Genomic DNA, 16,855 nt, shown 5'->3' on the forward strand with positions numbered 1-16,855 from the left:
TATGACTGCTAAGCATGCTGTATGTTGACCTACACTGGACCGGCGAATTTATTAAACAAAAAGTGAAGAATGTTCTCAGTAGAAAAACTGTGGACCTGTCTTATGCCAACAGTTGTCCCCCACTCTTGGCTTGTCTGTGTTAAAAATTAAAGACATTTGAACGTTACTCTTGTCCCATTGATCCACAGTCGATTGTTGAGCGTTTCCAGATGATTGGACTTGACAGCAAAGATTAGACAGCACTTGCCAGTCGACCAAGGGGTGTCACAGACGTGCACCATAGCTGTCATCAACATGAATGCGCACTGATTATTCTCCAGGGCAGCAACAGGGACACAACCACCCCTCCTAAATCCCCCCATGCGCCCCTCTTCTGAAAGTGAGTCATGAAATATTAAATGCAGTCATCTGCTGAGATGGTTGAGTTGCTTGTCACGGCCTAACACTTACCACATGTCTAAACAAAGGTAAGCGCCCCCCACTAGCCAATTAATCTTCAATTAGGGGTTCTGCTCTGTGCCTTCGCATCTGTGTTTTCCAGTCTGGACTCAGCAGGTGGGGGGGTGTGGAAGAGCGGGGGGGAGCATGTGTGTGAGGATTATCATGCTTTGGGAATATAAAGGACGCTTTCTGACATACATTTTCACATGACAACTCAGATGATCAACATCACACGGTGACGTCCGAGCAGTCTATTTAGAGCTTTGAATGCAAAATAAAAATAAAACAGCAGAAAATAACGTTTCCACGTGAGACACTGAGAGACATTAGAGGCCTGAGTGATTTATCAGGGATTGTCATGACTCCGGCAGGCTTTATATAACTAGCAGCTGAAGGCCGTACTTTCCCATGTGGAGGTCATGAGGCCACCCTCTAAGCACTGTGCTGCACGGTTGTTTTTCACACAAGAATTCCAGTCCACTGTTGGCGGATCTAAGAGAGCATAAAAGAGAATCAGAGATCTGTACAGTAGGTGCAGCCCCTCATACCGCCTACCCCCACCAGTGGCATTGCGCCTTGGGCATGGTTCCCTGTGCCTCTCACTTTTAATGACAGAACAAGAACTTTCTCTGTGAAAAGCAAGGATCCCACCCCCGCCACGTTCAAGCCGCTCATGCCCCGCCATCGGTGTGCCACGATCAGGAGCCGGGGGGCGCAGGGAGCGTGGAAGGATGAAAGGATGAGGGAGAAGATCAAAGCTGGATGCATGAAAAAGCTCAAAGCATAGAAGCAAGAGGCACCATTCTGACCTCTGTCGCTCACACACACGCACACACACGCACACACACACACACACACGCGCGCGCACACACACACACGCACACAACAGCGCCCAGAGTGGCCTCTGGTTCTCCGTTCATGCAGCAGTCAGAAAAAAGGCAGAGCAGAGAGGACAAACCACTCAGGTGGCCTGAGTCTCTCAGCAGAAGGCTTAGACCTGAAGTGGTGCCCCCTGTTGGTGGCACCTCCCAATCGCATCACTATACAGTACACCAGGGGTCACCAACGTGGTGCTCACGGGCACCTGGTAGCCCCCCACGACCACATGAGGTGCCCGCAAGTCTGCTTTTCATTCAGGTTTTCAGTTAATAATGAAAGAACAGTAGAAAGAAATGCATTCTGAAATACAAAATGTGAGTTGTGGACGCCAGCATTTTGTTCATGTTCTGGTAAAACAAGCATATTCGCTTTGGTTGGATTTAAAATAAGTTCTGAAGATAAATGTTACAAAAATGAGTAGCTCTTGGCCATTTTCATTTTGTAAAAGTAAAAACGTTGCTGACCCCTGCAGTACACTATACTGCACCATACTGCAAATGATTCATAACTCCTATTATAAACTGAATGTCTTTGCAAACCTCCTGTAGTTTGCAGCACAAAGAAGTGTAAGCAAGTTTGTCACACTTAAATGTTTCAGATCATCAAACAAATTTAAATATCAATCAGTGACAACGCAACTGAACATAAAATGCAGTTTTTAAATGAAACTTTTTATTATTAAAGGAGACAAAAAATCAAAATCTACATGGTCCTGTGTGAAAAAGTGATTGCCCCCCCGGCCCCATCAGAAAGAAAGTAATTGAGGTCTATCAGTCTGGAAAAGGTTATAAAGACATTTCTAAAGCTTTGGGACTCCAGCGAACCACAGTGAGAGTCATTATCCACAAATATCAAAAACATGGAACAGTGGTGAACCTTCCCAGGAGTGGCTGGCCAACCAAAATTACCCCAAGAGTGCAGCGACGACTCATCCAAGAGGTCACAAAAGACCCCACAACAACATCTAAAAAACTGCAGGCCTCACTTGTCTCAGTTACAGTAGTTGTTTTTTTTAATTTTTTTTAACGGCGCCGCAGTGAGTGGCTGCCTTTCAAGCAGCTCTGTCGATTTTTTTACTTTTTCTCCTCTTTTAAGTATTGATTTATTCTTATTCTATTTTCTTACTTTTCTTAACTCTCCTATTTTGCTTTTTGTTTTATTTTCAAGTGATTACGTTTATGAGGACACTTTTGCAGAGTTGCTGGAAACATGAATTTCCCTTGGTGATAAATAAAGATCTATCTATCTGTTAAGGTCAGTGTTCATGACTTCACCATAAGAAAGACACTGGGCAAAAACGGCCTGCATGGCAGAGTTCCAAGACAAAAACCACTGCTGAACAAAAACAATCTGAATTTTGCCAGAAAAGACTCTGTAGTCTGACGACGAGACAAAAGTTGAACTTTTTGGAAGGTGTGTGTCCCATTACATCTGGCATAAAGGTAACGCTGCATTTCAGAAAAAGAACATCATACCTACAGTGAAATATGGTGGTGGTAGTGTGATGACCTGGTGCTGTTTTGCTGCTTCAGGACACGGAAGACTTGCTGTGATAAATGGATTTTAAAAATCCTGAAGAAGAATGCCCAGCCATCTGTTTTTTTCAAGCTGAAACCAACTTGGGTTCTGCAGCAGGACAATGATCTAAAACACACCAGCAAGTCCACCTCTGATTGGCTGAAGAAAAACAAAATGAAGACTTTGGAGTGGCCTAGTCAAAGTCCTGACCTGAATCCTATTGAGATGCTGTGGCATGACCTTAAAAAGGCTTTATATATATGTACTGTACTTCTTGTGACTCATATTCATTCATGCCTTCCATAAGGTGCAAGTCTTTTTGTTGTGTACCCATTGTATGACGTGCTAAAACAGGCACAAAAACTTCACAGTTTTGTTCAATTAAATGGATATGCAAATGAAAGAAATTTGATTCCAAATATAATTTAACATCAAATTAAGAAAAGTAAATTTACGATACCTAAACAATTATTTTACATTTGTTATTATATATAGTAATTAATTATAGAAAAATAAAATATATTAATTATATATATATTTTCAATTCTGCCTTTGTGTATCATGATCAGTTTTGAGAGGTATTCATTTGAAAATATGTTCATTATCGTGTTTGGAGTTTGCCGTGATGTACATTAGCACTACACTGTTTCATAATCAGCATAGTTATCCCAGTTATATAACAAGGGCAAACCACAACAACAATAATAAACATCTTGTAAAAGTATCGCAAGATTTCTATTAGGGGTGTCACAGACACCCAACTCACAAGACAAGACGAGGCACAAGATTGGGTCCACGAGAACGAGGCGAGAAGAGATTTAACTTTAAGAAAAGTACAATGAAATAATACGACTGGACAAACAAACTTATATTTAACTGCATCACAACAGTGCAGGTGCGTTTTGAAATGTTTATTGTCCCACAAATTGATGCTAAAAGATATTACTGTCTGCTTTTTTGGAGGCCAAATAAACCACTAATGTTATGATAATATTAATTAATTCATTCAATCAATCAATTTCTAGGCGCTTAATCCTCATTAGGGTCGCAGGGGTAAGCTGGAGCCTATCCCAGCCGACTTTGGGCAAGAGGTGGGGTACGTCCTGGACTGGTCGCCAACCAATCACAGGGTACAAAGAGACAAACAACCTTTCACACTCATTCATTCATACCTTTCACATTCATACCTATGGACAATTTCGAGTCACCAATTAACCTAACATGCATGTTTTTGGAATGTGGGAGGAAGCCGGAGCACCCGGAGAAAACCCACACACGCACAGGGAGAACATGCAAACTCCACACAGAGATATAAACGGAGATACAAACCCATATCTTCCAGATCGCCTGGGTGGCCAACACGCTAATCATGTGGAATTGCCGTTTGTGACATGTATTGTCTCAGTACTGTCTACCATTTGAAGAATTTCTTGAAATTCTGGCTTTTCAACAGTATTAAAGAGCAGCATTTCTTTTGCGATGACTTACTGTGAACACACACAATTTTGCGCTGTTCCGTTTGTATTCCCTCTGCTGACCAAATGTCTGACCAAAAGCTCTGCATCTTGATGTGTAGCTTTTTTCCAAGATGGAAAAACTGGGTCAGGTGCACATGTTTGAGGTGGGCAAGCATGTTTTCATTTATTAATTGATGACTAATATATGATTCATTAATGTATTGATTTATTATTGCAAGACAGCTTCTTTATGAATGAGAAATCTTGTCATGTTTTAATCTTGCAAGATCTTGAGACATCCCTAATTTCTAGGAAACGTTTACATTTTGGTGGCAATCCAAATAAAGGTGGTGATTCTGATGCGGCATTTTTGCCGTTATAGTCCACTTGCAGTTGGGCCAAGAGGTGCAGTGACCATACATTAGCTGGAGCTAGAGTGGAAGCCCAAGTCCTTGCACTCATAGTTTTTCAGTCAAGTACGTCAGACATGTTTGGGATTGTTTGGCCTTGACAGAGGTCTACCGTTACAGCTGACCATCAACATTGCCAGCTGCTTGATCACAATTTTAACTTTTCAAAAAGCCTACAAATTCCCCTTTGACCAGGAGGATCTTCTCTCCATTATTCATGAATCCTCAGGTTGGTGGACCCTGGGAACAAGCTGAGCGAGGCCCTGTGTCAATACGAAACATTGGCCCCCACAATGGACTGGGCCTGCAACTACACTGTTGACAGACACCAACACAAAGGAGCTGAAAGGGGGTCCCCCTCCGTTCTCACACACACCAAAGAATGAGTCAGTGTGCTGCCGCTCAGAGCTGTGTTTGTACAGTATATACAGCTTTTGTCTGTGGCCTCTGTTCTCGCATCAATGGGGCTTGAAGTGTTGATGAAACCCAGGAGGAGAGGACTCCTCTGTGGCTGCCAGAAAGAGTTCATGATCATTGGATGGCACCTGGATGCATGCAGATGAAGACCCAACACGACATTCCATGATATATCACAGCACTGCCTCTATAGCTACGACATAATTAGCGGCTGTCAGTTGATCTTAATGAATCTTTTATGCATTAGGAGCACGGCATCTGCTGCTGGAGTCACGTGACGTCCTGCTATTTAAAGCTGGCAACCATTGCGATGTACTGTGCAGTTTGGCAAAACATCTCTCTTCAAAAGGTAGAGCAGCAATTCAAAACTGTCTCTTTTGCAGGCTTTCAGACGGTAAAGCAGACTTCAATTTGAACTGAGAAGTCATTTTTCCAGTCTTTGTTTCTATAATAAAAGTTCCCGACACTGTGTTGCTATGGTAACTGCTACACGATGCTTGTATCAAATACACAGTACACACACTTTACATCCACATAACCAGAAGAATAGCATTTGAAAGCTCAACCAAACCAATTTTATAAAAACAGAAGACAATTCAGAACAGAAGGCAAATGTCATAAACAAGCAAGCAGAGACCAGCATGTCATGAATCATTTCAGAAAACAAAACACTAATGACAAATTTAGCACTAAAGCTAACACTTAGACCTCCTGCTAAAACACACTTTCTCCTATCCAGGACCAAAAAGATGTACATTTTCACATTGGTACCAAGCTCATGTAGATCTTGTTGATACAGACAAAATTGTGTCAATTTGGATATGTCTTTTTCTACCAAGGCTTTCAAGCCAACAATGAGATGATGGTACTTTTTCCATTGTAAACATAAATGGTTCATCATGTCATGTGTGCAAATAACATGCAACTGTTTTTCACGGGTGGAATGTGACAAATTACAGGAGGAGTTTGTTTGTGTATTTACATTATAATAAATCATATCTGTTACTGATTAAAAAATGCACCTGGAAACAATAATGAATGAAGGGCAGGACAACCACCAAATTGAGGATGATTATTTTATTTCTGCACTTTAATTCATCACGGTGTCTTGATTCATTAAAGATGACCTGGTTTGAGACCAGTACCACCTGTTCAATAAAGAACTAGCACCTTTTACTCTGAGTGCGTACATTTGTTTTTTACGTTTGTTATCTGTTTTGAGAATTTCAGCAAAATAACTGTACTTTTATTTAACTACGATATGAGTACTTTTCCCACTTTTTTGTACGACTTACAACTTTCAATCTATGTTTATAAACATTTAAAATGTATTATACTAATTACATGTACAATACGAATTAGAATCCTAATTAACAGTATTTATTTATTACAAATGTATTAAAAGCAATATTAATTAAAATATATAATTACATATAATAAGAGCTGTATCAGCCTTTCTTTAAATAATGGTCTATTTAGATTGACACTGTATTAGTTTAACATATTTTTCAATATTGAATATAAAAAAGCAGAAATTGGACCCGAATGAAAGCTTTCAGGGTTTCATACGCTGTTCTTACGCCATCTAGTGGGCAAAACCTGTTACAAGCGCAAACGTGCAGAGAGAGCATAAAAATAAATGTTTCGCTATGAAATGTAGATATATAGTTAGCGAAATAAACGCATTAAAATGTGAATGAATTTAACAGAATTTTAATTAATGTAACTGCAAACTATTATAAATACGTTAGAATATAATTGTGACCATACATCCAAATATCATTATTAAACTTAAACATGATTGTGTTTGTTAAAATGATTAGAAAGGAGGAAATACCTGAGATTGGGTTCATGTTTCCATTTTCCACTTCTCACTCCCACACCAGAATTTGATTGGAAGACACGCCCATTAGTCGCACCGTCCCCATGGCAACAGCAGTTCCCTCTCCTCATTGGGTGTCTCGGCATCAACTACGCGCTCCTACAGGCTTCAAATATGACTTCCTCCGCGTGACATTCTCTCCTCTCGTCTTCATCCTACGCGGAAAGAAGAGTTTTCGCTGTTTTAAAGCTGCAAACTTTCAACTTAAACTTTATCATCATGGTTGAGCAGTTTGTCGGAAACTGGAAGCTGACGGCCAGCGAGAACTTTGACGACTACATGAAAGCAATTGGTAAGGATAAACCATCAGTACCGTTAGAGAACAGACATGCAATAAAGTGACGCTAATTGAGGCTAATTTTGCATGGAGGTGTCGGTTTTGCAACGCGGCAGATGGGCAACATGGCTAAGCCCAACTTGGTGATCAGCGTGGATGACTCCGGCCTCGTCACAATGAAGTCTCAAAGTACCTTCAAGACAACTGAAATAAAATTCAAGCTTAATGAAGAATTCGATGAGACAACCGCAGATGACCGAAAGACTAAGGTGTGTGTGTGTGTGTTTTTTTTTTTTTTTGTTTTATTTTAATGCATTTTGCATGTAACTGCTTGTATTGTCCTCCAGACTATCGTCACTCTTGAGAATGGCAAACTTGTGCAGAAACAGACTTGGGATGGAAAGACTACAACACTGGAGCGAGAGATTCTGGAGGGGAAACTAACAGCTGTAAGTTGATTTTTGATGCATTTTAACACAATGCATGGACAGTTGTAATGAACTATTATAAACCCTATCTCCACAGAAATGCGTCATGGATGATGTTGTTGCAGTGAGGACCTATGAGAAGGACTCTTAAATGACTAGTTGCTGAAGGAGCTTTGCAAACAAAATGCCAATAAAGTCTTTAAACTGCAATATGTGACGCTTACAATTTTTGGCTGGAATAAGGATTGATGGCTTTCGTTATAGAAACTGTCAGGAAGTGCATGTAATTCTTCAGCCATGTGAATGGTCTTTGTAAGAATCGGTTTCCAAGGCTTGCTGAAAAGGAATTTAGGCCTTTAGAAACTGATTTGGATACTATGGCCAGTTGCCAATTCAAGACTTGAAAGGATTTTTGCTTGTCATGCACTAGCAAGCAACCTTGGGTCAGGCTGAAGTCCTTGCTAAACTGGCAAGATTTTGTTTTATTTCTTTGACAATGGCCTTTTGTTCTGTCCAAGCAGAGCAACATGTCCTATCAGGCGGTGCAAGCCAAATCCCTGCTGGGGAGAGGTCAAAGCAGTGACCCCCACAACCTGCTAGTAGGCCTCTTGTCTTGGATGCACAGACTGGAAGTAAAGCAAGTGCATGTAATTTGCCCTAATTAAGCTTTAGGGTAGTGCGCTCTGGGTGTGCCAAACTGCATACACTTTTTGGTATGTCTTTGGAACAGAATAGGCTGAAACTGTTTGATATTTAAATAAAACCCTTAAACAGTTAAATTTAAACGCGTTGAGTGCAGTGATAAGGGAGTTATTGCATGTTTGCACTGATTTCCTTGAAAAAATAATTTAAGACCTTACAAAATAAGCAGTAAGTCCCTTCTATAGTTCATGTGCTAATTCGTAGAGACACTGGCTTCCCTAATCGTGTTGGACTGTACCATTTTGTATGTGAATAGGGGTGGACACCATTGAGTCGGGCATAATATGTAAAAACATTAACTTTATCTTGTCCGTTAAAAAAATACCTACTTGAGGTGAAGCATCGTTGAATTTACCATTCACGTCAACGTTATGCCAGACCGTGTAAAAAAAAAAAAAAAAAAAGCCCTCTTCTGCTCGTGTAACGTTCCGAAATGACGTCACCCACCCCACATCCAACATGGCGGACGAGGAAAACCCAAACATGGAATCCGATAAGAGTAAAGCTTGTTCTAATGGTCTTAAACGACTCGTAGATGAAGACACAGCGAAAAAAGACCAACATAAAGACGTGCCTAAAAGCTGCACCACTGCGGAGTACTGCGAAAAGTTACAGGCGTGGATGTGTCAGTACTACACCGGCTATGTGACATGGCAGAGCTGGCTGGCGGCGTCAGCTATGTCTTATCCGTGTGTTTTGCAGTCGGTTAACGGGACGTCGACGGCACGTCTCGATTCCACCTATCAGAATTTGTCCACCGGTCCGTTTGGTGTTCCGTTGTCGCCCTATCCATCGGCCTCTGGTTCCCCGATTAGCCGCGCAGGTGACGCCGCAGGCGCGGCCGCAGTGCCGACTCAGCCCCAGCAGCTCCAGCAGGAGAATGGAAATGCACGGAGGCCAGGTAAAAGAACAGGGACATTAGTGTATTATTGCACACATTAACAGTATGTCTATTAAACACTTCTAGATCTATACATTCCTCTTCACTTATGGTGCCTTTGCAGTAATCCCTGCCAGCTAATCATGGAATTAAAGGAAGTTTTTGTGTCTATACTCAGCAGGTCGAGAGTACACTATTCCCTCACCTCTCCAAAGACTCCTGGCTGAAGTTGTGGACTTCTTCATACTGTTTTTCATCAAAGCGGCCATAATCCTGAGTGTTATGCATATGAGTGGAATCAAGTAAGCTTCCTTTCATTGTCGATGTGACAGTGTAAAGATGATGATTGACGTTTGTGTGTCCCTTGCTTCTGCCCCCCTCCCCCAGGGATGTGTCCAAGTTTGCCATGCATTTTATCGTGGAGGACATAGACGAGGAAACGTCGATGGAGGAGCTGCAGAAAATGATGCTGGTTGCTCTGGTGTACCCGATATTAGTGTGTTGTTATGAGGTGCGTCGTCATGGCGATGTAAATGGCTGCAGAAGCAGTACAAAAACAAATGTTCCCATAACAAATAGAAATGATGAGTTCCAGGGTCAAATCGCAATGTCTGTACAAGCAATGTTTTAAATAACACTGACATTCTTAGCAGTCATACAAGTGTAAAAAGAAGCTTACCACAAATCCCTCCACCCTTATAAAAAGTCATAGAATTTAGCTATTTTTATATAAGTAAGCAGTTGCTTTCCCCCCTTGTGCGCTGCATATTAATCATGTGCTGTCATTTCTTTGCAGATTGTGTGTATTTGGGGACCAGGAGGAGCCACTCCAGGAAAGTTCATTATTGGACTCCGAGTTGTGACATGTGACTCATCGGTTCTGGTGCAGCCGAACCGGGTCCTTGTAGTGCCGGCCACTAATGTCTCTTTCTCTGCGTGAGTGGAATATTTTTATTGTTTGTAGTAGGAGTGGGCATTTGGCTTAACTTTTTTGATTACGGGTAAAATTATAAATGTCAAAGGGGCCCCCCGCATTCGGTATGCGACCGTCAGTGTAAAGTTAGGACAGCCCTGACGTAAACGGACAAAGACAAGTAGATAAGACAAAAGCAGTGAGCTTGCATTGTTCAGCGACAAGCTGGAACTATTAAAGCTCCACTTCAGCCAATAAGAAACTTGAATTTACAAAAAAATAAAAGAATCATTCACACTGTTCAAATTCTTTACTGTTGTACTTACCTGCATTGTTTCACATTCCTAAAAATAAGCATGACAAATTATGCAACAAATTATGTCAAGTCACCAAACGTGCATTCAAAGGTAGTAAAAACCTATTAGATAACAGTTTTTAGTTGTCGTGTCTAACGGATGTTTTTGCCATGGTATGGTCTTAATTTTGTTGAAAGTCTTTACATTTCTACTTGAAAAATGTGCAAATCCCCTGTAATAGATGTTATAAATCACATACAACAACGTAACATCAAGGAGAGGCGCAGGAGCACACAAATGTTAGAAACACTAGCACAGCTGTGTGAGCTAACCTTAACGCTGGCATTTTAACAGCAACATCATGCTAGGTTAGCCTGTTCGTTGAAGAAAAACAAAATGATCAAACATACGACTCCCACATCGATAGCTGACTGACGGATAGTTGACAGAGCTTCAGGATTTGTTTTAAGATGTGGCGTGAAGCCTACTTTATATATATTTTTTATTTTACAAAGCTGTCCTCTGTGAAGTGGTGGGCATATACACAGGGTGGGCTCATCTAGCTGGGGTGGGGGGGCGTGGGGGGGGGGGGGGGTAGGTAATGTCCATGGGGAAGTTGATTTTTCCTTTGTGATGTCATAAAACTCTGAATTTAAAAAGAGACCGTTTGAGTGCCCCTTCTCTCAAATGTGGTGCAAACAAGTGATGGACATGATTGCCTTTTCTCGTCTTTGGTGCTTATTAACAGGCTCTAATTACACATATTATTGTTAGAACGCCTTTTAATTAGTCACTTTAACATATTAGGGGACCAGCACCAAGCAAGCAGTCTGAGAGTCAGAATTGTGTGTGCTTCTGTTTCTGTGCCAATGTCACATTGATCATAATAAGCTCCCAGAGTGCCAGCTGCTTGCAATTTTTCTTCTTTAGCCAACAAACTAATTGATGAAACAATAGTGACCCTTGTTGGAGGCTGCCAAGTGATGAATGCCAATTACATTCCATTGCTGATGTGTCTGACTGCACACATACACTTGTTCAAAAAAAGGGCATCAATAAAATTCAAATCACTTGGCTAATCTATTTTTATGCCCATTCATTGTCTGTGCTTAGAGGAGCCCAGTTTAGTGTTGTCTAGTTCTCTAACGTTGCTTCTCGCTGTCTTTCCTGACAGGTCAGCTGTCCGAGCCCTGAGCAAGAACTTTTCAATCGCGTTCTTCTTCCCAGCTTTTATCACGCTCCTCTTCTTCCAGCACAACAGGACTGTGTACGACATGGTCGCCGGCACCATTGTTGTGAAGCGCTCCAGGGTCAGATGACCCGGAAGAGCACCCACAGCCTGCAAATTCACACTGCGTGGAGTGTTCAGAACTTAAGTCTGATCCAGCCGTTGTTGCGGTTCATAAGGGTTGGTCTGCATGTGTCTATGTGCCAAGTTCTTGTCTCTTTTAAAATCTGGAGCGGGAATGACGTCTGCTCTTTTCATAAAGACACAATTGACCTCTTTTTAAATGCTGTTTGAGATCAGGAGTGAATGTGTTCTTTCGCTCTGTATTTAAGTCGCTAATCTATGTATTTTTAACATCGTAGCCTCAGTACGGATCTTTGTATTACTAGTTTGAAATGTTGGGGCTACTAGGCTAATGGTTCAGGTGCTCTAGTACTGTACTGTACAGTTTTATTTTTAAAAGGCACATTCAGTATATTGACAGCCTGAACTCGCTCTCCCTTAACTCAGCATGTTCTGGTCTGATCTTAAGAGAAATTAGTAGGCAATTGAGTGAAAAGCTAAGCACCAATATTGATGTCAAGTAGGACTACAGTGGAGCCTCTGAGGTTGAAAACGATTCAGTCCAGGATTCTGGTCACACTCAACAATATTTCCCATTGGAAATGATGGAAATGGAATACAATCATAGAACCTTTATTTACGGAACAGCCTATATTTTAAGTCATTCCTAACTGGCTGACAAGTGTAAAAAGAAGTTAATCACACTTTATTAAAAAAAAACCCAAACTGTAAAACAGTCTTAACTTTGATGACGAAGGCGTGATGCAATTGTAATTTGCTTCATTTGTGCACCTCACAGATCTGATTATCTCAAATTCTACAAAGCAGGGGTTTGTTCTGCTAACTAAAATTCAAATAGGTCCAGTTAGAAAACATTTTCTCAAGCAAAGGTTCCGGAACATCGTAATGTCTAACTTGCGTTATGATTTAGTGTGTGATAAATACAGTATTGAAGCAGCCTTGTAGTTGTATCAATGACTGTATGTAATCAACAATTGGCTTTAGCTTGTCCCGCCACGATATTAAACCTGCGTTGGAATGGTCTGAGGGAGCATTCCTTAGCAGCTGTTGGGCAGTGAATGAATGAGTCAGGATTAAGGTGGATTGTTCACATTGGGCACATTGTTCACTGCTTATTTTCAATTACCTCACTTCAGAATTGAGTGGGTATGTTTGGTAAAAAAAAAAAAACAACCCATTGTGCTTTGTCTCATAATGGCGTCACTTTTATGAGTTCCACAGCATGTGAGACAAACTATTCTGTGCTTCCAGAGGGAAGAATGAATATAAATGAGTGTTTATTCTGAGGTGAAAGCTCTGTTTTTGTAGTCCACTTCTCTCTTCTTAGAAAGTGCCATGTGTATTTTTCTAGTGTCTCGGGTTCACCCGTTCCTGTCCTCTCCATACATTTTACTCTGTTTCTGTCTTTTTTCCCCCGCAACTCCCTCCTCTCTGTCCGCGCTCAGTACACTGCAAAAACAGCCATATTTGAAAGAATATTTTTCTTGTGACTTTTAAGAATATAATAGTCCTAAAATAAGCAAGTTGTTCTTAATCCCATAGCTAGATTTAAATAAAACGTTCTCATTACAACGTGTACAATTTTTAGAGTCTCCAATTAACCTATCATGCATATTGTTGGAATGTGGAAGGATGCCAGAGTACACAGAATACCCTCAGTGGTATGCTTTTCAGCAAGCATGAAGCAAATGAAAAAAGTGTGATTGTATCTAAAATGCACTTCATTTAGGAAAACCAAACCAATCAGAATTTTCATGATTTGCATGTAAAGTCACAATTTTTTAGATTTATAAACTAGATAAAAAGAAAGTCATATTTTTTTTAATCAAGTTGAATAATTGTACACAATTACACAGATTTCATAAAATATATAAATCTTGGTACGCGCTATGAAATTTGCTGTGCAGCCTTCACATTGGTCCAAAATCAGCAAATCTTTAAGAAATGGTTGCTTAAAAAGGGACTTTTTTTATTTTCTTGAAATTTAGTTTTTGCAATGTACATATATTTTTTGTGTGTGAGTCCCTTCTTAAATTTAGAAAGATTAGAAACCAATTTTATTCCTAATTTTAGACAAACATAAATGTGTTGTTGAAGAATAATCCAGATAAGGTTTTTAGCTTGTTATTATAAAAAATAACTTGTTTCTGGCAAAAAAAAATACTTCATAAGAATGAGCTATTTTCTTAATCTAAGATTATTTTTCTCAAGTGAAAATTGCTAGCCAAAATATTTTTCCTTTTTAGGAAAAAAAAAAAGAGAAATGGTTGCTTAAAATTTTACTTTTTTTACTTTCTTGAAATTGAGTTTTTGCAGTGTATCTCACTCATTTCGCTCCTCTTTCCCCATATTTCTCACTCCTTCGGTGTCACTCGCTTCGCTTCTCTCCTCTTTCGTCTGTCTCCGTATTTAGTATCGCAATGTTTAATGCCTGGAATGCACAGATTTGATTGGCTGAGTAGTATCATGTGTGATGGCTTAACTTGCATGCAGTTGGTCAGCGGTTGTGGTCCTAATCCGATAAACGGTACTCGGTACTGTAATGTCTAAAAAAAAAAAAAAGCTAAAAAAGCCGGTCAAAATAGAAGCACCCTGTCCATACTTAAAATGCTTGAATAAATTATTGACCATAGGTCAAGGTCTGGCCGCATAGTGGTTAGCATGTTGGCGACACAGTTGGAGACCTGGAAGATCTGGGTTCATATCTCCGTTCAGGCATCTCTGTGTGGTTTGCATGTTCTCCCTGTGCGTGCGTGGGTTGTCTCCGGGTACTCTGGCATCCTCCCACATTCCAAAAGTACGCATCTTAGGTTAACTGGAGACTCTAAATTGAGTGTGAATGGTTGGTTGCCTATACAATATGTGCCTTGCGATTGGCTGGTGACCAGTCCAGGGTGTATCCCGCCTCTTGCCCAAAGTCAGCCGGGACACCCCTGTGACCCTAGTGAGGACAAGTTGCATAGAAAATGAATGAAAGGTCCAGGTCCGTATAGGATGGCATCTGGGTCCGTACTCGTACTGCAGTCCTCCAGTTAGTGACCTGTGTTCTAAAGTATCACACGTGTGAAAAGAAAGCAACCGCTGTAAAACGGAAAGAACAAAACACCCTAACTGAGTGATGACGAAGGCTTATTGTTTCAAGTCTGTTTCCTTAACGCATCTTCAGGCAATTTCTTATATTCTTCCTTTGATGTGTTGTCAGATAGCAACAAAAAAAGGAAGCAAAATTCATGCATCTGCATTCTGAAGGTTTGTAAGAGTGAAGCTTGTTCTAATGGTCTTTTTTTTAATTCCCAATTGTACAACCTTGGGTTGTTGGACTTTAGAAGTGCCACGGTAAACAGTACATGCATAAATCAGCCATTCCTGTTGCTACACAGTCCACAAACATGACTTAAAATTCTGCATTGCATTTTCCCCTAATTTCAAAGCTTGGACATGTTAGTGTGTGTGTTTTTTTTGTACAAAAAGGCTATTAACGTCTCATACAATACACTTTTGTGCAATTCACTGTTGTCCAAATGACCATTGAGTACAGTATAGTGCATGATGCCATTAAGATGAATGTTTCTTAATTCTTTAATGCAATATGGGTTGCTGAGCCGTAATAAAGTATTGATTTTTGATCAGATTTACTGTATCTTCTTTTTATGAATTGTGTCACAAAGTTGCCCGTGGTGTTGCTCAGAGCAATGTCATGAGATTCAGAGGAAGTAAAGCGTAACTATTATTATTATTAATGTTATCAGAATTCACCAGAGGACAAATGGAGGAAGCGCAAACTGAAATTTCCTGATTATACAATATTGGTATTACTAAGTAATATGTTCTTATAGAAGCTTATGGAAGCTCAATAATATATTTTTCCGACCGTATCAATTATTTGTGTTCACAGCTCCACACCAAAATGCTTAAAATGAGCATATATTCATCACAATGGTACTAAAACGTCTTTTTTCTCTAAAAAATGACATACTGTGCTCCAAGAGCGTAATTTGAATGGCGATGCGGGGTCATGACCCCGCAAAAATCAGATCCAGCCAATATAACTCCCCGAAGGAGAAGCAGTATAGAAAATGGATGGATGGATATAACCACATCATTCCGATTTTATAAAAATTGACATGATCCTGCATTAATATATTGTTGATTTTCTTTATATCATTTGCCTGCAAAACAGTAGCATGTTTAATCATCCGGTAATGTAACCCCCCCCCTGCTGAATACTTGGTATTACCCAACCCGCTTTCTCTACCTAATGTTCACTATTTGCTGTATGTTTGGCATGGATGAAGACAGCGGAACCGCGGAAAAATGAAAAGAGCAATAAAAGGCGGACAGACAACAATTTTTCATTGTTGGTCGACACCTAAACTTAATAAAAAAAGAAAAATCCTGACCAAAAAGAGGTAAATACCCGTATTGTTAAGTTAAGTGACGATTTGTGACTGGAGTTGGCAAGCTAGTTGTTCGATTGCCAGTGTCGCAAGCTATTGTTCTATTCTCAGTGTCCGGTGAGGTGAAGCCAGAGGGTGTCAGTGGTGTAGTGTAAAGGGCCAATGTCAGGTCTGCTGACTTTGCTCCCATACACAGTGTTGGGTAGCGGCGTTGCTAGTTTAACTACATTTCTCGGTTGAGTGATCGTAACGTCGCTGTTTTCCACATCAAATATCTTGTCAGTAGTGAAGGTATTTTACCGATCAAATAACGTGATAGCCTACACAGAAGCTACATTTAACCAGGCATTTCTAAATTTTCTGCTGGGGTTGAGCGGTAACCATGGTGATGACAGACACTCCTTCCGGTGACATTACGTACCAGTCCTGACTCCTGGAGCAGGGCGGCTGGGGAGCACGCAGCGGGTGACAGTGATAGAGAAGAGGAGAGAAGTGTAGAGGAACTTCATGCGGTGAATCTTGAAGCTTTGGGAAGTACCTGAATGTATTTCCTTAAATTGTACTTTGACGTCACTTGTCATTTTTATTCGGGCTGTTACCATTTGAACATTAACTAAGCTTTCAAAAAAAAAATAGAATAAAGGTT

The 16,855-nt window shown here is 40.5% G+C and overlaps 2 protein-coding genes across 3 annotated transcripts; both read left to right on the forward strand.

Annotated features, from left to right (window-relative positions):
- Positions 1–7,123: 7,123 nt before the first annotated feature.
- Positions 7,124–7,935, forward strand: fabp4b (fatty acid binding protein 4b). Its single transcript, XM_054782066.1, has 4 exons — positions 7,124–7,296; positions 7,375–7,550; positions 7,629–7,730; positions 7,807–7,935. The coding sequence occupies exons 1-4, from the start codon at positions 7,224–7,226 to the stop codon at positions 7,858–7,860; spliced, it is 405 nt and encodes a 134-aa protein (XP_054638041.1). The 5' UTR covers positions 7,124–7,223; the 3' UTR covers positions 7,861–7,935.
- Positions 7,936–8,839: 904 nt separating this feature from the next.
- Positions 8,840–15,437, forward strand: LOC129185247 (protein FAM8A1-like). 2 transcript variants are annotated; one of them, XM_054782061.1, is made up of 5 exons: positions 8,840–9,312; positions 9,470–9,593; positions 9,679–9,802; positions 10,088–10,227; positions 11,675–15,437. In XM_054782061.1, the coding sequence occupies exons 1-5, from the start codon at positions 8,871–8,873 to the stop codon at positions 11,817–11,819; spliced, it is 975 nt and encodes a 324-aa protein (XP_054638036.1). In that variant the 5' UTR covers positions 8,840–8,870; the 3' UTR covers positions 11,820–15,437. The 2 variants fall into 2 exon arrangements, with proteins under 2 accessions (XP_054638036.1, XP_054638037.1); XM_054782062.1 differs by having other exon boundaries at positions 9,473–9,593.
- Positions 15,438–16,855: the final 1,418 nt, after the last annotated feature.

Source organism: Dunckerocampus dactyliophorus, chromosome 7 (genome assembly GCF_027744805.1).
Source record: "Dunckerocampus dactyliophorus isolate RoL2022-P2 chromosome 7, RoL_Ddac_1.1, whole genome shotgun sequence".
Classification (NCBI taxonomy): Eukaryota; Metazoa; Chordata; class Actinopteri; order Syngnathiformes; family Syngnathidae; genus Dunckerocampus; species Dunckerocampus dactyliophorus.